Source organism: Rhineura floridana, chromosome 1 (genome assembly GCF_030035675.1).
Source record: "Rhineura floridana isolate rRhiFlo1 chromosome 1, rRhiFlo1.hap2, whole genome shotgun sequence".
Classification (NCBI taxonomy): Eukaryota; Metazoa; Chordata; class Lepidosauria; order Squamata; family Rhineuridae; genus Rhineura; species Rhineura floridana.
This window is the reverse complement of record NC_084480.1, coordinates 149,778,177-149,801,219: the sequence shown is the minus strand read 5'-3', so window position 1 is coordinate 149,801,219 and position 23,043 is coordinate 149,778,177. Positions and strand designations below refer to the sequence as shown.

The window sequence follows — 23,043 nt, the reverse complement described above, 5'->3', positions numbered from 1 at the left end:
CTGATCTAGATCATCGGAGTGCTAAGAAAACTCGAGCTCTTCTGCTTATTTATATTTATGAAATAACTGAGGCTAAAGGGCCTTTAAGTGTTTGCAGGTAAATAAAAACACCCAACACCTTCAATTACCCATTCCATTACACAGCAGTACCAATCCCTGTATAGTTAAGGACAGGTGTTAATTCAAATACAAACACTCTTCTTCCAAAGCTTAAATCAGAGATGGGAAAGCAAGTACCCTCCAAATGTTGTTGGACTAGAACTCTCATGAGCCCCAGCCGGCATGGCCAATGGTCAGGGAAGATAGGAGTTGTAGTCTAACAGGTTCCCTACTTCTAGCTTAAAGCAGCCTCTGACTTAAACACAAGATTGCAGGGAGCAACAAAGCTGATGGGTCACATTTGCAAGATTACCTTCTAGTACACACTGCCGTTTTCAAGTAGAAGTTGTATATGACTCATTTATAAACACATTTCAAACTGTTTATAATAAGCTATAAAATAATTTTCTTTTTCCCCATAAGCAGAGTCCATAATCTGATCGAGGCAAGTCTCCTGGGCCAGAGAATTCCACAACCTGGGCACTACCACGGAAAAGGTCCCACCCACCAGACAACAGCAGGATATAGAACAGGACCTTCAGCTGAGAATCTAAATAGGTATTTTGATATCTGAAGGAACGTATCTTTCCATATTAGGGTCACAAACCAATTAAAGCCTTAAAGGTCAAAACTCACATTTAACACCAGCTTCATTTGCTCCTGGTTTGATTTATGCCAACTTTAAAATGCCCAAAGCAGACCAAGATATTGCAGGGGTGCATACACAATGTCTCTACAGAGACACACAATGCAGATCAACCATCTCACAATATGAAATCTCTCCACATAGTCCACAACTTCATGTATGTGTGTAACATAATGGACAGAATAAGGTATCCTGGACGAAACTCAGGTTATAGTAAAATGGAAGGTGTAAGAGGAATGGAAAGGGACTGCCTTCGATTCCGACTTATGGCGACCCTACAAATAGGGTTTTCATGGTAAGCGGTATTCAGAAGTGGTTTACCATTGCCTCCCTCTAAGGCTGAGAGGCAGCCCAAGGTCACCCAATGAGCTTCATGGCTGTGTGGGGATTCGAACCCTGGTCTTCCAGGTCATAGTCCAACACCTTAACCACTACACCACACTGGCTCTTATAAGAGGAATGAAGAGGACACCAACTAGCTCCAGTATTTGGAAGAGAGTCAAACCACTGCAACAAATGGGAGATGAGCCACGTTTACAGTCCAGTCTGCTCTATGTTCTTGTGAAGAGTGGTTCATCTACAGCATGAATAACTTCAAGTCTAACTCCTTACACAATTGTTTTTCCGTATTTGAATTTCCATCATCTTAGTCTGCGTCCAAGGCACTGAAAGCCCCATCCTGCCTGTTCACAAACATTAATCCTCGTGCTCCGGGGACTGTGCACAAAAACCCACACTGCCTTCCAAATAACGTTCTCTCCCCTACCCCAAGATTAAATATCGTGAAAGGTGGAAGGATACAGGTGGATATCAGATTAGGAGGGACAGCAGTCTAGAAAGAGCCCCTCACATGCTGAACCCAAAGAATGAAGGAAGACACTGGCAATTAACAGTCAGACTAGAAATAAAGTCCTATCCCAGATACTCAACATGACCAAGTAGAAAATTTTTAATGACTTGATAAATTCAAACAGTTTCTGCCCTTAAACAGGCTAAAATTAAATATTTTAAGCCAGCCCCAGTATGTAGGGGAGAGTTCCTGAACACCAACTCTGCACAGGTCTTGCCAGGACAAGCAGCTTGGACAGGATCTCCCACCGGTCTTACTAGCAACTGTCAGAAAAGCATCAAATGATGCAGTTTCCCCTCTAATGGTGGCTTCTGTGCACCCTGCGCTTCTTGCTGGGGGTTGGACCTCCAGGAGAGGGCCGAGCAGCCCTCAAAGGCCTGGGCCGCTTCTGGAAGGAGCCTTGCCGTGAGACTGAGAGCCGTTTGTTCTGCTTATCAGGTTTCAACTCTCCTTTAGCCTGCTTCTTGGCTGCTATTGCCGCAGAACACTCCTGTTTTGCAGTCTGCTTCTTAACAGCTTTCAACTCTACACGTTTCCCCCTGTTAGGCAGAGGCTCAGCTGGTGCTGGAACAGATCCTTCTTTGGCCGTCTGCACAGCTGGCTCTCCATTAGGGTCTTCATCTGGAAAGAGAATGGAGTGTTGGATCAGAACAGCAGCAGCAACACTGGAGCGAACGGAAAAGGAAGCAGAGGGTGGGAATGGCCACAAACACACAAAAATCAGAACATTGTATTTGCAAAGGGACTTTTGTTTACTATCGCAGGAGTGCCACAAATGATAGCATCTGGCATCCAAGGTGATGTCCAGGATGACCATCAGATTTCTGAGAATTTCAGCTTTTAATGAATTTGTTTTTGAAAATTCCTCACCTCAAGTTCCTGCTAAAGGCTCTGGGATGAGACTCATGCCCCATCCCTAACTGATCACCACATTAATCCTATTGCTTCTTCCCTAACGCAGTTAGGAGAAACAATAATTGTCCGTTAACTGATTCAACTGAAACATTTGCCAAACTAGTATAGATGCGTTTCTGGAGGTACTGACCTAAGATGCTACCACTCACTGTTCACTTTTTTCCCTGTTCCGGATTTTATTAAAAACAGAACTAATAGCCTAAGAAGATATGACAAATGCCACAACTCCACCTTAGTACTTCTGCCTCAAAATAAAAGTAGTATGTGGCTAATGTTAAGCCGAATCTGTGCGTCATGCATGAAGGGTGTTGCACTGAACAGTTCAGCAAAACTCCAAAACTGGCATTTACGTAAATGACTCTGCTTGAGAAGCAAATGAACAAGGCACAGAATTGTGGTGGGGTTTGTTTGGCGGCAAAGTAAGGTTCCTGATCAGGGAAACACTCTGACCCATTACCTTTGGGAGGCTTTGGAATGGCATTGGAAAACTTCTTGAGTTTGGCAACAAAAAAGCCATCCATGTTGTGGGTGTGAGGATAGAAACGCCGTGTGGATTTCAAAGAGGGGTGGAAACGCCGCTCCTTAAACCTAGGAATCAAGAGGAACACAAACACACACATATCATGTGTTTCCAAGGACAAAAGCATTAGATCAGTAGTCTACTTTCACATTCCAGCTTTCGGATTAGAGGGGCACACCTGGTAAATCCTTCTTTGCCAAAGTCCAGACCTGTCGGCACCAAACGGACGTTTCGCTTCTTCAGGGCGTAGTCCACAACCCACTCGTTTTCTTCCACCTGCCAACACAGAGCAGACAGTCAGATTCCTTTAAAGTCGCCCACTGGCAGGGATGCTTCACTGCCTGGGTCAGCAGAGACTCAACAGAGAAAAGAAGCTCACCATGACTGAACACGTGCAATACACAATGTAGCCCCCGGTCTCCGAGGCAGCATTAACTGAGTCAATAGCACTGAGAATCAGCTCCTTCTGTAGGTGCGCACAGCGCAAAATGTCCTTCTCATCCTAAAAGAGAAAGGCAGTTGTGCATCATCATCATCAACACCACCACACTTAACATGTAACAGTTTGAGCGTTCAAAGCATTTAGCTTACATCAGGGATGGAGAACTTGTGGCCCTCCAGACATTGTTGGAATCCAACTCCCGTAAGCCCCAGCCAGCATGGCCAACGGTCAGGGATGGCGGCAACTGGGCTCTAATGACATCTAGAGGGCCATATGCTCTCCACCACCGGTTTTCCATTTTCCAGTGGTCCTAACAGCCTTCTCTCAATGGGATTCCTGTATTTTTTTTTGGAGGGGTGGGGAACGACACTAAGGCTGAGATACAACAGCTTGCTGAATGCCACCCGACAACGTCATGGCAGGGGGAGACATCAGAACCACTGCCTGTCCACCTTTTATCTACAGCATGCGGAGGAGCTCATAGCTCAGTAGCAAGACACACGCTTGACATGCAGAAGATCCCAGGTTTAAGCCTTGGCATCTCCAGCAAAGAGGATTTTGGTTAGCAGGCCTATAGCTTTTAAGAGCCTTTGCCAGATGAAGTATGCAACACCAGCATTGCGCCGTGGAATGAAGGCACCTTTATGTATCCCATTAAAATCTCATGGTGTATACCACCTGTACCTGGAGATTGCTTGGCTTTTAAATGCATCCACTTGCCCTAAAACTGCATCTCAACACTTTTATTTCACTTAGTTCTTCAGACTCCCTCCACACAGAACTCTGGTTCAGGGGCGGTATCTGTCAAGCATATTTTCAAGTGCAGACAGACACAAATCGTTAATTCAGCTTTTCTGCAAGCTCCTTTTCGTCCTACTATAACCCTTGCACTTAGCTATATACCGTCCAAACTATCGTTTTTGTTTGCTTGTCATCGACTTAACATTCATTCTGTCAGTGCTTGTGCTTAATTCTGTTCTCATTTGGGCTACACCTTCCACCTTTTAAAAAGGAATCCTTGCATCGTCTGGTTTCCTTGACTCTCTCATTAAGCATGCTGGCATTCTCTTGCACTTGTTGGTTCCTTCCCTAATCTGTCGTATACTTATTGCCATTTTAAAGCGCCTCCAAGCACCCTGGAGAGATCTGACCACCACCACCCAATTCTCCCTTCCAAGTTTCTTTACACCAATACCCTCATTTGTGGCAAATTTCCTCTTTTTAAACTAAATGTGAACACATTAGACTTTCTGGGGAAACTGACATCTGTTGAACGAGTTAGCGCTGCGATAGTTGCTGTTCGCAATCATTTTGGCAACACTTCATGCACCAGATCCTGGGCTCTATTCAGGATTAGCTTAGAAGTTCTGTCTTTCCACTCAAGTCACGTGCAGTCAACACACTTGCCTGGGTTCCTCCTCTTCACTTCCTTCATCAAAATATTCTCAAAGAGGTTTTGGCAAGAAATACAAACGGAGGAAGCAGATGTACAGCTCCAAGCTTCTTTGCTCACCCCCTAACCCGTTTCTGCACACAAATTCAGACCCCAATGCCCCATCTGTAAGCGACTGTGGCTCAACTCACCTTATTGGTTTTAACTGTGGGGTCCTTCGAAATAACACCCGTGCCACTGCATGGAGCATCAAGCAGGACCCTGTCAAAGCCACCCAGTACCTTGGGAAAGAAAAATCCATTCAGAAAGATGTCTCTCCCTTGGTTCTGCACCAGGGCTGGGGAGTCGGTACACCAAACCTTCAACTCCGACTCCTCTATTTTTCTATTGTCCGACTCCACCCAAAATTGCTTCTTGTCAATCAAAATTTATTTGGAAGTCGGAGTCGGTACATTTCTCCCGACTCCGACTCCTCCCAAAATTGCTCCCGACTCCGACTCCTCCCAAAATTGCTCCCGACTCCGACTCCTCCCAAAATTGCTCCCGACTCCGACTCCTCCCAAAATTGCTCCCGACTCCGACTCCTCCCAAAATTGCTCCCGACTCCGACTCCTCCCAAAATTGCTCCCGACTCCGACTCCTCCCAAAATTGCTCCCGACTCCGACTCCTCCCAAAATTGCTCCCGACTCCGACTCCACAGCCCTGTTCTGCACAGCATCTCCTCTCTCGGGTTGCCACCTGGAGACCAAGCGCACATCTTTAAAACCTCCAGGGCAGCAGGAGGCAAGGCAGCTTCCTGTCCACCCCCATCACCTCCTAGGACACTTGGGGGTCCTCCTTGTCACAGCATAGGAAGAATGCGGCAAACTCAACCCGAGTAAAAGATGCTGCGCTGGCCTTGTCTCCTTCTGTACGGGTGGATTTTGGCACCTGTTTGGCCAGGTTTCAAGATGGCATCTGTGCTTTCCCCCCTACCCAGAGGACCCTCCCCTTCAGGGAGTTACTTGCTGGGCCAAGCATGGTCAGATCCGCAAAAACTATGACAACAACCCCACCCTGCTCCCTCAGCCAAATACCTTGGGGAACTGGCGCCCATCACAATGGCCCACAACGGTGTTTGTAACTCCTAAGCGGTGCAGATTTCCCACCACGCTGTGCAGACGCTCAGCATTGCTGTCATTAGCCAGTATCACACCAGTGTTCTTCATCAGCTGGGCTGTCAAAACGGAACACCAAAGGGGGTGTGTGGGAAAAAGTCCAGGTGTCCGCGTGAAAAACGGCCTGCTCCCCAGGCCTGATCCAGAGAGACTTAAATTCCTTCCTCTTCCTGCTCTCTTCTCAGGCAGAAGGGAGAGTCTGGCCTCTCCTCCTTCTGCTTGTACATTGAACAGTGATCTAAAATACTGGGGTGCCTCTTCTCTTCAGCCACTAGGAGGAAGGCAAGTTCTTTGAAGAACAATTCAGCTGAGGCCTAGTCTGGGAGGCACATTCCACTTCCTCCCTAAAGCCAGTTATTACAATACGTTACCCGAGCTAGATGGCCAGCTACAAAACCAGAATGAACCCACTAACAGGCAAGTGTCCAGGGCAACAACCAAGGCAAACTGTTTGGGGCACAAGTAGCAGAGTTCACAGATATGCCCAACATGCTCAAATTATCTTTACTAGTTACCACAAAGCATACCAACAAAGATGAACAGGAGGGGCTCGGCATGTAGCCGGCTTCTCTTGGACACAGCCATGGCACCAGATGCCTTCGTCAAGAATTAACCCTGGCACATGCAAAGTCAGAAGCAATGAGAGGATCCCTGAGGAGGGGATGCAGTGCATTTCCGACACCACAGGGTAACTCTAAAACTTCCACTCAAATCAAGGATTAAAGCAGGAATGGGGAAGCTGGTGCCCACCTGCCTCAGCTAGCTTGGCCAATGGTTACGGCTGATGGCCATCACATAGTCCAGCAAACATCTGAAGGACCACTGGGTCCCCACCCTTGGATTATGGGGAAGGGCTTCCATATCAGAGGGCAGTATTTCCAGGCAGTCCTGAGCTCTAACAACATTGTTTCTTGAAATCAACCCGAAAAAGGTCCACAGTGATGGCCATCAACCCTCTGGAGATGGTTGTGGACATGGCTGCAAGATCACTAAGAACTCAGCAGGGAACAAAGTTAGTGGCACCCTAAGTAAGCCAAGCTTAGGATGCAATGGGTTTGTCAGGCTAGGAAGTCCTCTAAAAGATTAGATCGCCCAGATGAGCAATGATGCACTGAAGGCAGGGAAATTCATGGACCCCGTTAAGCTTCAGGACAGAATGGAGATACTAGGACCTTCTCTGGCCTAGTTACAGAAGTGCATCTTGGGGACTGGGGTGGGTGGGGAGAACCTGCCTGCTAAATCCATAACAGCTTCCCTTCTTATATGGAGGGGAGCAGCGGCACACAGTTCAGGGGAAGATCACTTCCATAATCCCACCTGGCATTACAGGGGCTACCTTCAGAAAGAATGGGGACCGTGCCAGACTTCTTGGAAAAAGGATGGAGACATGCTACCCCTATTTCTAAGCCCATGCAGGAAGCTCTAGATCAGCCTTTCCCAACCAGTGTGCCTCCAGATGTTGTTGGACCACAACTCCCATCAGCCTCAGCCAGCATTGCCAATGGTCAGGAAGATGGGAGTTGTGGTCCAACAACATCCGGAGGCATACTGGTTGGGAAAGGCTGCTCTAGATCAAGGGTAGCCAAGACAGTGTCCTCTAGATATTTTGGACTGCAACTACCATCATCCCTGATCATTAGCCATGTTGGCTGGAGTTGATGCAAGTAGTAGTCCACAACATCTGGAGGGCACCCTCTTGGCTAGACAGAGATATCCAGGAAGGGAGCCCAAAAAAAGGCTAGGCTTTGCACCCTGTGCTCCCCGAGACCAAGCTGGGGGAGGGATTACTGAATCCCATAACTCAAGGCAGGGACTAATACAGCGGTTCTGACTCATCTCTGCTTGCTTTTGTGCTTTGGACCCAACAGTGTGTTCTAGCCAAGAGAACAGCAGCATATTCAGCTTTTGTTAAATGGAAAGAAACTACAGTAAACTACGTTCAGTTGAGCACAATGAAGCCTTGACATGGTTATTTAACACTGCATACGGTGTTAACCTCTTGGTCTGAGCAATGGTCAGGCAGGTACAGAGGACTTTGAATCACAAAAGGAAACTTGGAAAAGACTTTGACACTCTAAGAGAAAGATGAGCATGCCTTAGGAAGCGCTCGACACAGCTTCCCAAAGTCCAGAATATACTTCCCTTCCAGATCTGCTCAGAGCAAATAATGTTTCCTACCCATTAAAGCCAACTGAATGAAGGAGTCATTGCTAAAGAATTCAGGGGGCATCCACATACTATGGTCTCTCTCTATTTAAAGCATCCACACACCTAATCATGTGGCTCTATATGACAGCCCTGTAAGACAGGTGTATATTATCACTGGGGCTCTGAGGCACATGGGGTCTGAGGGGGAGAGAGGCTTGCTTAGAAACAGAGAACAGCTCAATCTTCTATGGTCATTTAGGCCAACAAGAATTCCAAGGAGCCACTTCTCTTGAGGTCATATCAATGGGTGAAGGATAGGAAGGAGCCTCTGAAATGGTCTCTTTTTCATTCAAACAGCCAAGACAGGCTCAAGGTTGAGGCACAAGTCAAGTGACTGGAGGAAGCCTCAGAGGTCAACAACCCAACATTCAAGTGTTTGAAGTGTCTAGATCAGGGGTTCCCAAACTGGGTCATGGACCAGCAGTGGTCTGCAAGCTTGATTCAGGCGGTCCATAGCACGTCTGTGAACACTTACAATTTGAATTCTATGGAATTCAAATCATAATACAATCAAATACAAGATATAAAAGCAGCCATAACATAATTAAAATAAAATTAAAAGGCATACAGCAACGAGCATAATCAAAATATAATTAAAAGGCATCTAGCACAGTACATAGCCAGTGTGGCGTAGTGGTTAAGGTGGTGGACTACGACCTGGGAGACCAGGGTTCGAATCCCCAGCCATGAAGCTCACTGGGTGCCCTTGGGCCAGTCACTGCCTCTCAGCCTCAGAGGAAGGCGATGGTAAACCACCTCTGAACATTGCTTACCATGAACACCCTGTTCATAGGGTCATCATAAGTCGGAATCAACTTGAAGGCAGTCCAAAGCAAAGCAAGCACAATGCATTACAATGGCAATAACAGGCAGAAAAATCATGAAGTGGTCTGCCAAGACCTCAGCAATTTTCAAGTGGTCCGTGGGGAAAAAAGGTTGGGAACCACTGGGCTAAATAAAACTCTCAGTTGGCTCATTTCACTCATGCATCCAAAATGCAAAGAGGGGAAGGAGGCAAGAAACAACGACAAGAGCTCCTGAACAAGGCTTGAATCAGGGACTACCTATCTCCCACTCCCACTGAACCCCAAGGGATTTCCTGAGCTCCATCCTCAGTGGGAAAGTGGGGGGCTCCCAATATGGCCACTTCTGCTGCAGTATACGGCCCACTAATCTCCAAGTACAGGCTCTAGCCAATTCTTTCTTCAGTGAACCTGCCTGTTAACAGACAAGGAAGAGCACCCCGTGTGCTTTGGCCTATTGAGAGGCACAAACAAGACTCGTTTCCCCCACTCCATCCCTCCCCTCCACCGGTACCTATGTAGCTGGTCTTGCCGCCTGGGGCACAGCACATATCCAGAATGCGCTCGTTCTCCTGGGGGGCGAGAGCCATGACGGGGAGAAGGCTGGATGCTCCCTGCAGCATGTACTGTCCGGCCAAGTATTCTGGGGTGGCACCTGGCAGTGAAGGCATAAGCACAGACAAATCAGGGAGAAACCAGCTGCTGAGAAATCCCAGCAAGCTGCAAGAGGCAGGTTTTTTGGTGGTGGGGAATGGAAGAAGAGAGAAGGCCATCCCTTACTCACCTATAGGAACAGAGGAGTCGTACACAACAAGTCCAGTTTTAGACCACTTTCCTAATGGGTCAAGGTTCACCCCACGATTTATCAGGGCCTGGAGGATGAAGGGGAAAGAAAGAGGGAAGCTTTTTCACCAGGACAAGAGAGGGGCAGAGAAGGACTCAGGGTTCCCAGCTAGCTACACACCTGGGCCAGGTCACGTCGTCGGGTCTTGAGGGTGTTGGTGCGAAGGGTCACAGGACGGGGGACCTCATTGGACTCCAAGAAATCAACCAGCTAAAGGTTGCGGAGGGGGAGAGAGAGAGACAGAAGAAACAACCAATACAAGGATGAGAACCTCCCAACATTATGGAAGAGCCATTGCGGGGCTTCAGCTCCATCTCTGCAAAAAAGGCTGTAGAGCCATCACCTAATTAGAAAAAGCTTTGTGAATTAGGTGTATGAACTTTACATCGACAAAAGCTCACACAAATCAATTAAACACGTCCGTCCGTCCCTCCGTCCGTCCGTCCGCCCCTCCGTCCCTCCATCCATCCTGTATACCGCCCCATAGCTGAAGCCCTCTGGGCGGTTTACAACAATTAAAGATAATGGAGCACTGGGCTTGCTGTGATCATTCCTCTATTTCAGATGGAAAAGGGCTCCTGGAGAGGGCAACTGCTCCCACTGGACTCCAGGGAACAGGGGGCAAACAGCCAGCTCCACATCTCATCCAAAGGAAGGGCTCCCCTCCGAGTTTAAGTTGTAAAGAAGCTGCAAGGACTATTTGAACATTGAAAGACAGTGTCCAGGGAAGAAGAGGCCCTGAGCCCAAACACCCTGCACTCAGACTGTGTTGCCATTGTGCTGGGCTGGGCACATGGCATCCCATGCTCTACATCTTCCTTTTACTTTTTTGTTGTTCTTCCTCCCTCCATGAGCTATATGGACAAAAGGAACAAGTAAAAAGTGGCTTCCATGGACCAGCAAAGCTTTAAACGAGGGGTATGGAACCTCTGCCAGGTGGGCCAAGTTTGACCCGAGAAGCTGTTTTCCCAACCCACACCCACCTGTCATATGTGATGTCAGGTGTGGGGCAGGTAAAGACACAGCTGAATTGGCTTCATTGCTGAGTTCCCTATGGGGAACTCAATTGCACGGCTAGTCCTTGCAGAAAGCAGATGTGAAGTCAACTCACCAGCTGACAGGCACTGACTTCAAGTCTGCTGGACCAGCTGCGCTACGGAGTTCCCAGTGGGGAACTCCATCACACAGGCAAGCCAGACGCATCTCTACCTCTTGAGACAGGTAGAAGCTTAGACAGAGAAGTGGCCAAAGAACCTTGCTCCTCTAATGTAGGCAGGTCAAGAACCAGGAAGCGAACTTACCAATGGATGAAACCAGAAATTTGCTGTCCCATCAGAGTATACTGGAAGGAGTTACCCTCTCCATGATTTCCTCCTCCACTGAAGGAGAAAGACATACTTCCTTTGTTTTTAAAAAGTCCATTCATGTGTAGCAGGTGCCATTTTAGACCCATTCTGTCATTTGCCATCTTAATGAGTGTCGTAGGAGCCTAAATAGGCTATTGCCTGCTATAGTTCAATGCTGGGAGGCCCTAACCAAACCTCAAGACACAACAATCGATTCTTTGATTAGAAGTCTTTATTTGCGCACAAGCAATTGCTTGGGAGAGTTACACAGAGAACAAGTCTCTATGTAAGCCTTACCTTTTCTAATCTACTTTCTATCAAAAGGCTTTAAAAACACAGAGAGCTAACCAATTCAAATAACTGTGAAAGCATACAAAGGACCTTACTATAGCAGACTACTCAGTCCAGCATCCTGTTCCCACAGTAGCTAATCAAACTCCTAAGCAGGACTTGAGTGCAACATCACTTTCCCCACCTGTGATTCTAGCAACCGGTATTCATTGGCATACCTTCAGTGACACACACAAATGGCACTTTCAAGAATAAAAAAGGCAGAAAGCCTCACTAAAGTTGGCAGGTTGCACACGTGTGTGTGAGAGGTGTGTGTGTGAGAGAGAAACAGAATCGACAACAAAAAATAGGGATGTAACTGCTGGACCAAACTACCGTAAGGCATTGGAACCGTTTTGTGGTATGAGAACATTTGAATCTTTGCAAAGCTCCACTTCAGGCCGAAAAGCAAAGCTTAAAGCAACTAAGATTTATGCTTACAGGCAACAAAAATGAACAATGTAATTCAACTGTACAATGTAACTCAATGTAAGCCCAGCATCTGATAGCAATTCCTGGAGTCCTGCCTGAACACTGAATAGTATGTGGCAATTTCCCACACCTTTCGACGCCATCTGTCCAGTGTGAGACCTTCCAGAGTTTTCCAGACCCATGCAATCACCGTTCTGGCAGCCACCAACAAGAAGCCAGTCACTGTATCTTTATATATTCTGTCGCCGTGGCCCGCGCCGCCGCCGTTGCCACTGTCGGCCCGCTTGCATGCGGGCGTTGTCGCTGCTGCCGTGGGGCGTGCCGCTGCGGTGGACTCTGCGCCGTGGCCCGCGCCGCCGTTGTCGCCGCTTGCGCGCGGGGCGTTTTCGCCGCTGCTGGGACCGTGTTGCTGCCGGGGACTTCGTCGCTGCGGCTCGTGTTGCCGCCATCGCCGCCGCTGGTTGCAGGCGTTTTCATCGTCGCCGAGGACCGTGCCGCTGCCCAGGATACTACCACTGCGGCTCCGCTGCCTTCGCCGCTTCTCTGCTCGTGTGTGGGCGCTGTTGTCGCTGCTTGGGGCTGTGTTGCTGTCCTGGTGCCATCGCTGGCGGCTCGTTTTTGGCTGGGGGGCCCGAGACTGCCATTGTTGTTTGAAGAGGACTAATTAATTTTAACGTTGTTTGTTTGGTGTGTGTGCGTTACTGTTGGGTGAATGATTGTATGATTGCTTGTCTGTGTGAGTTTGTGTATTTTTAACATGTGCCTGGGAGAAAAGATTCCATCCTTCGTGGGGGGGCTTTCGAGGGCCCCAATTAACGTAGTTAATTGGCCCCCACAATACTACGGAAACATCGGAAGCCCGCTGCAATGAAATTGCTGGACACTTTCAAGATAAGATCGCATGTATCCGCAGGGATCTTGACTCCGATGTTGCGACAGATGAATCCATTGAAGTGTCCGGAGCACGGCCTTGTCCTTCATTATTGGATGAGTTTCAGTTGGTGCAGCTCGAGGAAGTGGACAAGGTGCTTGGAATGGTTTGGGCAACCACGTCTGTTCTGGATCCTTGCCCATCTTGGCTAGTGAAAGCTAGCAGGGCTGGGACCACCAGTTGGGCCAAGGAAGTGGTTAATGCCTCCTTGAGGGAGGGAGTAGTCCCTGGTAGCCTCAAGGAGGCAGTAGTGAGACCTCTTTTAAAGAAACCCTCCTTGGACCCAGATAACTTGAACAACTATAGACCGGTGGTGAATGTCCCTTTTTTGGGCAAGGTTTTGGAACGGGTGGTTGCCGGCCAGCTCCAGGCGCTCTTGGATGAAACCGATTATCTAGATCCGTTTCAATCCGGTTTTAGGCCCGGTTTTGGCACCGAAACAGCCTTGGTCGCCCTGTATGATGACCTTTGTCGGGAGAGGGACAGGGGGAGTGTGACTCTGTTGATTCTCCTTGATCTCTCAGCGGCGTTTGATACCATCGACCATGCTATCCTTCTGAGGAGACTCGCGGAGTTGGGTGTCGGGGGCACTGCTTGGCAGTGGTTCTGCTCCTACTTCGCGGACCGTCACCAGAAGGTAGTGCTTGGGGAACATCACTCGACACCATGGACTCTCCATTGTGGAGTCCCTCAGGGGTCGGTCTTGTTCCCCATGCTTTTCAACATCTACATGCAGCCGCTGGGTGCGGTCATCAGGAGTTTTGGAGTGCGTTGCCATCAATATGCTGATGACACGCAGCTCTATTTCTCCTTTTCATCTTCCTCAGGTGAGTCTGTTGATGTGCTGAACCGTTGCCTGACCGCGATAATGGACTGGATGAGAGCTAATAAACTGAGACTCAATCCAGACAAGACCGAGACACTGCTGGTGAACGCCTTCCCTGCTCAGATGGTGGATGTTCACCCTGTTCTGGATGGGGTTACACTCCCCCTGAAAGAACAGGTACGTAGTTTGGGGGTTTTTTTCGATTCTTCCTTGTCTCTCGAGGCCCAAGTGGCCTCGGTGGCACGGAATGCATTTTACCATCTTCGTCTGGTAGCTCAACTACGCCTCTATCTGGACAGGGATGACCTCGCCTCCGTTGTTCATGCTCTGGTAACTTCAAGATTGGATTACTGTAATGCGCTCTACGTAGGGCTGCCCTTGAAGACAGTTCGGAAGCTTCAGCTGGTGCAGAACGCGGCTGCCAGACTATTGACGAGGACCAGTCGGTCTTCGCATATAACACCTATTCTGGCGCGTCTGCACTGGCTCCCTATTTGCTTCCGGGCGAGATTCAAGGTGCTGGTTTTGACCTATAAAGCCTTACACGGCGTAGGACCTCAATACCTTGTGGAACGCCTCTCTCGCTATGAACCTACCCGTTCACTTTGTTCAGAATCTAAGGCCCTCCTCCGGGTACCAGCTCATCGGGAAGCCCGGAGGGTGGTTACTAGATCTAGGGCCTTTTCTGTGGTGACCCCTGAGTTGTGGAACAGCCTCCCCGAAGAGGTACGCCTGGCGCCTACACTTCTATCTTTCCGGCGCCAGGTAAAGACCTTTTTATGCTCCCAGGCATTTTAATCTTTTAATTTTCTTAATCTTTCTACTTTTAACATGTATCCTTCTTAATTTGTGTTGTATTTTGTTTTTGTTGTGCTTTCTGTTGTTTGTTTGTACATGTTTTTGTGATTTTTTACTATGATATATTGTATTTTATCTTGTTTGTTCACCGCCCTGAGAGCTATTCTGCTAAGGGCGGTATATAAATTGAAATAATAAATAAATAAATAAAGTTCCATAAAATGACTAGCAGCCATCAACAGACCCGTTTTCCATAAATTTGTATTTTAAAAACTAGTTAAGCTGGTGGCAATCACGGCATCTTTTGTATTCCATACATTAAACATGCATTACGTGAAAAAGTAGTCTCCATCTTTTATCTCCTGCCAATTATGCTCAGTACCCAAAGAGGTGGGTCAACAGAAGTCAAAAGTAGTAAACTGGTCTGATTTGGCTGCTCTATCCCTAGGGTAGGAGTTCTTAAACTTACTACCACCAGGGCCCACTTGACACTGCTGAAAATTGAGGCCCATCAATCACAAAATGATGGCACAGGGACAGAGAGAGTCACAGAATTATGGGAGATGGAGACAAGGTTTGACATAACCAGCCTTCAATTACCAACATCACTTTCTACCAATATCTAATCCATCTTTGGAAGTTGCTAAATTATTTGCTATAGTATTTTCCTTGTGCCAAGGAGTTCAGCTTTTCCCAAGCTACATACAAATTTTGCTCTGGAGATATTATGACTCAGCCTCTCTATTTCCAAAAGAATTTACTGGCCTAGAAATTTTATGTGGAGGGTACTTTTTCTTTTATATTTTCCCCTTCGCACACCCCCCCACATCTTTCATCTTCTGTAATTCCTTCTTCCGTTCTCCTTTCACATTCAACTAGTACCTTATCACCACCACCACCCCAAATGGTCAGTTAGTGGAACAGGGGGGTTCTAGTAAAAAAAAAAGTAGATCCCACAAGATGAGAAAGCTTCAACGCTACTTGCCTAAACAATCCAGCCCTTCCAACAAAGAGCTAATTCAGACATCACATGCCACTCTCCCCCAACCTAGTGTCCTATGATCCCTGACCCTCAGCCATGTTGGTTTAGGGCTGATGGGAGTCCAACAACATGTGGAGGGCTAGAGATTCCTCTCTCAAATATGAGCATCCTTAAAAAGGCAAGAAATTAGTTAAGTCAATTTGTTTGTTTTTTTAAAAAGTACCTCAGAGAGTGGGAAAAGCTCCATCATCTTCTCAGTCAAGAAGTCGCTGTATGAGTAGTAAGCAGCAAGGTCCCGCCGCAGAAGGGCCAGATATTCCTGCCTTGAGTGCCCCTCTTCTCGCTTTGTAGTGAAATCCTGAAGCACCTCTATGTTGTCCTTTATGCGCTGATGAATGAGCTGGAGGTCAGGGGGCTGAGCAGGTGATCAGGCAGTTAAGGAGCAACAGCAGACACAGGAAATTGCCTCATACCAAGTCAGATCATTGGTCCACCTAATCTAGTATGGTTTATTCTTAATGCAAGTGGACCATCATGGAGCAGCACCATGTATACATATGCTAAGTATTCAAAAACCTGCACATGCACATGTGATCTCAGCAATTCCTAAAAAAGCCCTGGAAAGGAAGCCAGTATTACCACTCCTTTACTGCAGATGGAGAGTTTTAAGGCCAAGAGAGGCAGCAAGCGTAAGGGGCACCTGATGAGTTCACTGGACTTGAACCAGGAAATTCCCCAGCTTGCTGACACTCATTACAGCAGGGATGGTTAACCCACAACCTGCAGGTCCTCCCCGCCCCTCCCAACGTTCCCTCATTTCTTAAAAAATTACTGACTGCTTCCACTCTCTCCCCCATTGTGCCAGTTGGGCCCAAAAGGCCTCCCAAAAGTTATCCATTTAATTTTTTAAAATATTAATTTTCTAACTGAGCACTCCTAAAGGATACCTGTGGTTCTGTAATGCCAAAAGGTTTTTGTTACACCCCCCCTTCCCCAAGATCCTCCAAATTTGTCCTTTAAGTTTTGTTTTTCACTGACTGTATTTACACTTTGGCCATGCCCACTTTGACGTGTGACCTCCGGCGGGATGACAATGGGTCAAAGAGGCCCTCGGCTCAACAAACTAAGTCACCCCTGCATTGCAATGACACTTTGCCATGCAAAGGGACACAGAGGAAAAGATGTGCATGGAAGCATACAACTGCCAGCCCTGTGCAAAGCGGTACATCTCCCTGTCCCCGGACATGTAGGGGCCCACATCTTCATGTACACTGAGGGTCAACCGAGAGGAAGGATATCTTCTTTCTCTATTTCCTGCCCGCTGGGCAGCACAAAGCACTCGTCTGTCTCCACATTGAGCTGAAGGTCTGCCTCTTTGTTTTGTTCCTGCTCCACATCCTGCTTGTGTGGCAATGTCTCCTCCTCATCCTCACTGTCACTGTCATCCTCACTGAAGGCCTGCCTGCATCCAAGGGAGGGAAGCATTTAAGCAGGAGATTCTACCACTAGCCCGGGGAGGATGGAGGGAAAGATGTAGCTCTGATATCCCCAATACAAAGGCAGCCAATGCTGTGCCCTCCAGATGTTGCTACAGAACAACTTCCATCATCCTTGAGCATTAGCCATGATGGCTGGGGCTGACAGGAGTAGCAGTCAAATGACATCTATGCTGGCTATCCCACTCCTGAAAGGACAGAGGGCTGATCAACCCACAAAACCCGAATCTCCCGGATTACTCACCCCTCCAGCATCTCCTTCTTGGCAGCTTTTTCTATAGGCAAGAGCTGAGTTTAAGGCAAAGGGAAAAAACAGTTAAGCCAGATGCCAGAAGAACCTTTCATATACCAAGATGGATAACACAGATCCACAACAGAATGTGCGAAAGGGGGAGGGGGGAATAGCCAAATTACAAATAGCCTCGCACATTTTCCAAATATACACATTTGTTTATGTGAGGTCGTAGTTATATTTTATGGAGTTTGAAGTGCTGAAGATTTTCAGAGAAACACGTTAGCAGGAGATTTTTATATACAGTAGGGCCCCGCTTTTCGGTGTTCTGCTAATACGGTGGTGCCAGCGGGACAACAGCTGCAGCGTGGGGAGCTCCAGCCCCCACACTCCAGCTGATAGTGATCAGCTGGAGTGCGCGAGCTCCCTGCACTACAGCTGATCGCTGTCAGCTGGAGCCCCCCGTGCTATAGCTGATCGCGCACTACAGCTGATGAGCGGATCGCTGTTAGCTGGAGCCCAGCGGCGGCTGGAATACAGTAGGGCCCCACTTTCTGGTGGTTTTCGCTTTTCAGTGGGGGCCTGGAACGTAACCTGCCGTATGAGTGGGGCCCTGCTGCTTAGAAATATTTCCCACTGTCTGCATTCACAATCTTGTAAAGTCCATTCTTTTACAGAATGCAATTTTGTTTGGAGTCAGTCATTAATCCTAGGGCCAAAGAAGACATTCAGTGGCAGAGGCAGCAGCCTCGGCTACCCAACACTGCAAGGCAGGGGATAGGGTGGAGGAAACACTATTTGTAGCAGCGGACAAGCAGCAGGCAAGAGCAGGAAGGTTACTCCTTCACCTACTCGTGATGAAGCCAACGTGCCTATAGTTGCATCTGGAGGAAAAGCCAGCAATCAGAGCCAGGGGTAGGAATCACCACCACTTCTTTCCTGGAAATTGCAATCACACACTCATATGCGCTTCATTCCACCAATGATCTGCAGCTGCCTGCTGGTAATATGCGATCTCCAGCCTGGGTCAGTTGTCAAACATCTGGTCTACTTCACATCTATGCCATACATGCAGCAACTTTGCAATTTTACATTTTCCTTTAATCCCACACACCTTCCCATTTTTTCCATCCACAGCAAAAACAAAGCGGCACACCGCTATTATCTTGGCTGATGTCAGTCTGCTTCAGATGCACTGTTCGTCTAGACTACAATCGAACCTCATCAATTAGCATGATACACACTGAAATATTTTTCCCTTTCCTTTGTAAAATTCTTAGACACTTACAATATTTAATACTTCACGGCAGACACAAGATTCAAACTGGAGACTTATCAAGTTGCATCCAGGGCTGTGGAGTCGGTACGCCAGACCTTCGACTCCAACTCCTCTATTTTTCTACTTTCCGACTCCAACTCCTTTATATATGGCAAATGTATATTAACTAGTAATAACAAATTTACTGTAGTAAAATGGTAGCACAAGGCATTTCATCACTGCCACGTGAATCCAGAGCTTGGAAAAGTTACTTTTGCGAACTACGATTCCCACGAGCCCAATCCCTGGGCTACCATTTTACTACAGTAAATTTGTTATTACTAGTTAATATACATTTGCCATTTATGAAGGAGTCGGAGTCGGTACATTTCTACCAACTCCGACTCCACCCAAAATTGCCCTGGTTGCATCTCAGTTATGCAAGACCAAAACTCCCCCCCCCCAACAGCAAGAATGATCTGCACCCAATTCACAAGGGAACTGCCAGGAGTCCTTACCTCCTCTCCATCATCAGAAGACAGAGTTTCATAGTCATCCACCATCCCATCCTCACTTGCATCATCTCCGTCACTCTCATTTCCGTCACTGCCGCCAAGTGCCACACTTTCCTCATCATCACTCTCTTCAGGTCCGAATCTCTTTTTCCCAGAAGCTGAAGGAGTCAGCCAGGTGGTATTGTCATCGCTGAAACCACGTTGGCAGCCAGCTTCTGATGCCGCTCTCACATTTGCACCCTTTAACAAAGATTTCTCTGCAGCTGTAAAGCAGAACAAGACAGAACTATTCAGAATTAGCCATTGTTTAAAAAGCCATGCGCCCTCCAAAGGAGAAGCAATTGTGCCTGTTCTACATAGTGCTTCGTACTTCAGTTTTCTAAGAAAAATTGAAGTATCTGAGGCACCTCGCTCAGTCTAAGAATCAAGGCATTTTAGGAAGAGGGCAACAGGTATTGGAAAAAATGAAATCCAAGGTTTAAACAGCTAGGAATCACACACATGCAAACCTGAAGTCTTTAGAGGGAGACTCCCATCACACAAATTTGATGCCTTTTCTTTAAGAGAAGAAACCTATGTTTTGTAAACAATGTTGTAGTAGCACAAAAGTGAAAGATGATGTCAGCAGGTCTGTCATATCCCCCAGCAAGTCAAAGATTCTGCCAAAGGGATAAGCAGCTGAACAACAACAAAAATCAGGTCCACCTTCCAAAGCCATGTTCTTCACAAGTTATGATCCATCTAGAATAAGATTGTAACCTTTAATCTGCATATCAAAAGCTAAGACTTTTGTTACTTAATAAACACATAAAATGTTTACTTATCTATCAACCATTACAAATAATCAAGCAAGTGTTACAAAACCAGTTACTCCATGATCTGTTGATGTTCGAGCATTTTAGCCCTAGTATCAACAATAAATTTGGCAACATTTAAAATAACAAAAGGACTATTCGCCTTTAAACGCATTTTCAAATGAACTGCATCAGATCTACTAGGAAATTGTTCTAAAATAGGGTGCAACCATCTGTCCCTTGTACCTTTATAGAAGTTATAATACAGAAGCATGTGTGCTATAGTTTCAACAGCACCTGAAGCACATGGATAAAATCTTTGGTCACAGGATATACCTTGAAAATATCCTTCCATCATCACAGAGCGCATGGCATTGACCCTAACCAGAAAAAAATGCTCTCCAATACTTTGACAGATAGTTTGCTTAAGTAAGGGGCACATACATTGCCAGGGGAGACATTTACTCCTAAGTCTAAATGGGAGCAGGAACTATTTGACAAGGCTATCGTACACTGTCAATATCCAGAATTATATGCTTTATCAGAAATTTAGCATGCAAGCTGTTATTACTACATAATTCAGCAGAGGAATGGCTGAGTGACGAATCCTTTTGTGACAGAGCTTTTTTCCATGAAGAGATACATGGGTCACTCAAGGTCAAGTGAACATATACCCATCTGCCCTAGGCACTGAATGGCAGTAACAGGGTCCTCTCAGCCTCTTTGAAGTAACAAACAAAAGCAAGTTAAAGGCCCACCATAACCCCACCTGCTACCCCTCACCTGTTTGGAGGTAAGGGACATTCTTGACTGTTTGGGGCTTTACGGATTTGATTCGCCTCTTTGCAGCTCTAAAATAAGACAGAACAATTAGCAAAAAGCAAACACGTCTAAGACAGTAAAACAAATCAATTTATTTCTTCAAAGTAAAGTTTAACTGATAAGTAAGATTTAAGGACACATTACTTTTAAAGCCATTGGTTGCCATGTTTTCAAGGGGGAGGATCTATGAAAACATGAATCTGCCCATTTTTCAAAAATGGTGATAAATATACTTTAAAAAAGCACATGAAATAGTTAACACCTGAGTTTACAATATGCCTTCCTTACAATATCAAATGTTATCCATAAACATACTGTTGTATATCTTAACTACAGCCAGATTCACTACCATCAGCATCAAAACCCATGAAAATGGAATGGCATAGACAAGTTAAAAAATAGTTTAGGTCAGTCAAATTAACAGCATATCTAGTTTCTGGTGTATGCTAGAAAGGCTTGGCAATCTGTTGCCAATTATGCTTCTCCACTGGTAAATTCTCACATTTGCTTTAATTTCTTCAGAAAGCAGACACGTAACAAAATTGATGTCAATTAAAAACATCAATATTACCAATTAACATTAATTTTACTAATGTACAAGGTAAAAAAAATAAAGCATCAACTAAAAGCCTCTTTCCCTGATGAGCAGCCATATATTTTCAAAAAAACTATTATTCTGAATAAACAGCAAACACAGATGCCTCTATGACTAACCTTCGTCGAGCATGACTGGAAAGCTTCCTGGCACTGTCATCAGAAGCTTGGGGGGGGGAGAAAAAAACAACAATAAGTAACCCACAGGAGTCTGATATAGCAATACAGCTGGCAGAGAAGGGACAAAAGTTTAACTCTCTCCTACAGCAGCCTGATGCATTGATATGCTGGGCACTGAGGAGGGATGGAACACTACAGACCTTCTCCACCAATCCACCTGCATGCAATCCATTTTCACCCATGGCTACCAGGCAGCTAGCTGCTCACCAGCTGTCCTAAACAAGGCTGTCCTAAACCAAAATCTGAGTATCACAGAAAGAGTCCCCAAGAGCTTTGAGATGCATGCGCCTTCACCTCCTTGCACACAGCAATCAATTACTTCAGGTCCAGGTTTGCAGCAATAGGCAGGACTGCACCCATTGCCACTAACCCAGGGATGGCCAGAAGTAGATCACATCTATTGGTGGAGCACTAGCCAACTTCCAGTAGATTACCTAGCTGAACAAGGCTCATCGTTATGTGCTCAAGCAAGACAGCGTATCCGGGATTATTTAACAGAGTTATGTTTTAATTATTCCTAGATCCTGAACATATACTCGTTCTATGCACATTTTAAAAGTCATCCGTAGATAACCCTGCGTCATAGCATGCGCAGCGCCCATCTCCCAGGCTGAACATGAAGTCGTGACTTACCAGATGTTAGGAAACGAGCAAGTTCCTCCTCAGCTCCGCGTTGCTTGCGAGCCTTGCGCCCGGGACCTCGCTTCACCTTGCGGGTCGGGTCCAACTTGCGCCCCATGGCTCAGGCCTCCCTGGTCTCCCTCTACACGACGAGAGGAACTGCTACACGTGCACAGACCCCTAAGTAACGCAACTTCCTTCCGCTGGATAGGCGGACACTGATTGGCCAGATCTTTTTCCTATCTTTTTCAGCCTTGTGATTGGCTGAGTAGTTTTACCCGTGTTCGATTCCAAGACTTGTAATAAATGTTCTCAGCCACAAGGCGGGATCCGATATCAAGAGAACGACTTTTTTCTCCCCTCCGGAAATGAGAGCTGCCTATGGAAGCGAATGGAGAAATGCCGAGATTTTTACCCTAGCGTGTCAGAGAGGATCTGATGCTAATTCTTACTCTGGTCTTAATTTATGTGAAACATGCATTTTATTTTAATTTTAGACTTTCAACATTTAAAAGCCCAAACGCGTCAGCAGGCGAGGCGATGGGTGCGAGGCTTTGCGCTGAATTTGGCCAGAGGGTGGGTCTGAGGCAGTGATTCTGTTGCAAACGGAAGGGTGCTTCGTACGGGGGATTTTTTGAGTGGTAAACCAAACCAGCCTTAGCTCCGCCTCCGATATTGCAATGCTGTTAGTGAACTACATTGCAGGGCTGTTTTAAGCCACTCTACCACAGCCTTGTACTCCATTGACATGCATGCAGAAATGTTGAAAAGTTCAATATTAAAAAACACAAAAACTTTTTGACATGAAGATCCTCCGAGTTAGAAAGTACAGAAACTTCCACCTTTGCTGCTAAATTTTCTTGCTGGGTGCTACCTTACCGCACACTCGCAGCTCCAGTAAAATTGTAGATTTCTCTGTTGATTTCAGACGGCACAGCTGCTCCTCACCCTGCCCCCCAAGAGGAAAATACTACATCTGTTGAAACCGGAAATTCAAAATATATTTCT

At 46.7% G+C, this 23,043-nt stretch overlaps 1 protein-coding gene across 1 annotated transcript; it reads right to left on the bottom strand.

Moving 5' to 3' along the window:
- Positions 1-1,676: 1,676 nt before the first annotated feature.
- On the bottom strand, positions 1,677-23,018 carry NOP2 (NOP2 nucleolar protein). Its single transcript, XM_061637302.1, has 17 exons — positions 22,915-23,018; positions 22,048-22,414; positions 21,355-21,400; positions 20,602-20,669; positions 19,028-19,287; positions 17,264-17,307; positions 16,822-16,985; positions 15,747-15,946; positions 9,999-10,088; positions 9,819-9,906; positions 9,549-9,689; positions 5,943-6,082; positions 5,057-5,146; positions 3,410-3,532; positions 3,209-3,306; positions 2,968-3,098; positions 1,677-2,216 (listed from the first exon to the last, which is right to left on the bottom strand). Exons 2-17 carry the CDS (start codon positions 22,151-22,153, stop codon positions 1,894-1,896), a joined length of 2,112 nt encoding a protein of 703 aa, XP_061493286.1. The 5' UTR covers positions 22,154-22,414; positions 22,915-23,018; the 3' UTR covers positions 1,677-1,893.
- Positions 23,019-23,043: the final 25 nt, after the last annotated feature.

What these genes read in the sequence shown, in the direction of transcription:
- NOP2 (XM_061637302.1), bottom strand. Translation starts at nt 22,153, where the DNA reads ATGGGGCGCAAGTTGGACCCGACCCGCAAGGTGAAGCGAGGTCCCGGG. An exon ending in CTTCTGATGATGGAGAGGAG is followed by an intron (nt 17,308 to 19,027) that starts GTAAGGACTCCT and finishes CCTTAAACTCAG; the next exon opens with CTCTTGCCTATAGAAAAAGC. An exon ending in CGACTCCTCTGTTCCTATAG is followed by an intron (nt 9,690 to 9,818) that starts GTGAGTAAGGGA and finishes CTTCACTGCCAG; the next exon opens with GTGCCACCCCAGAATACTTG.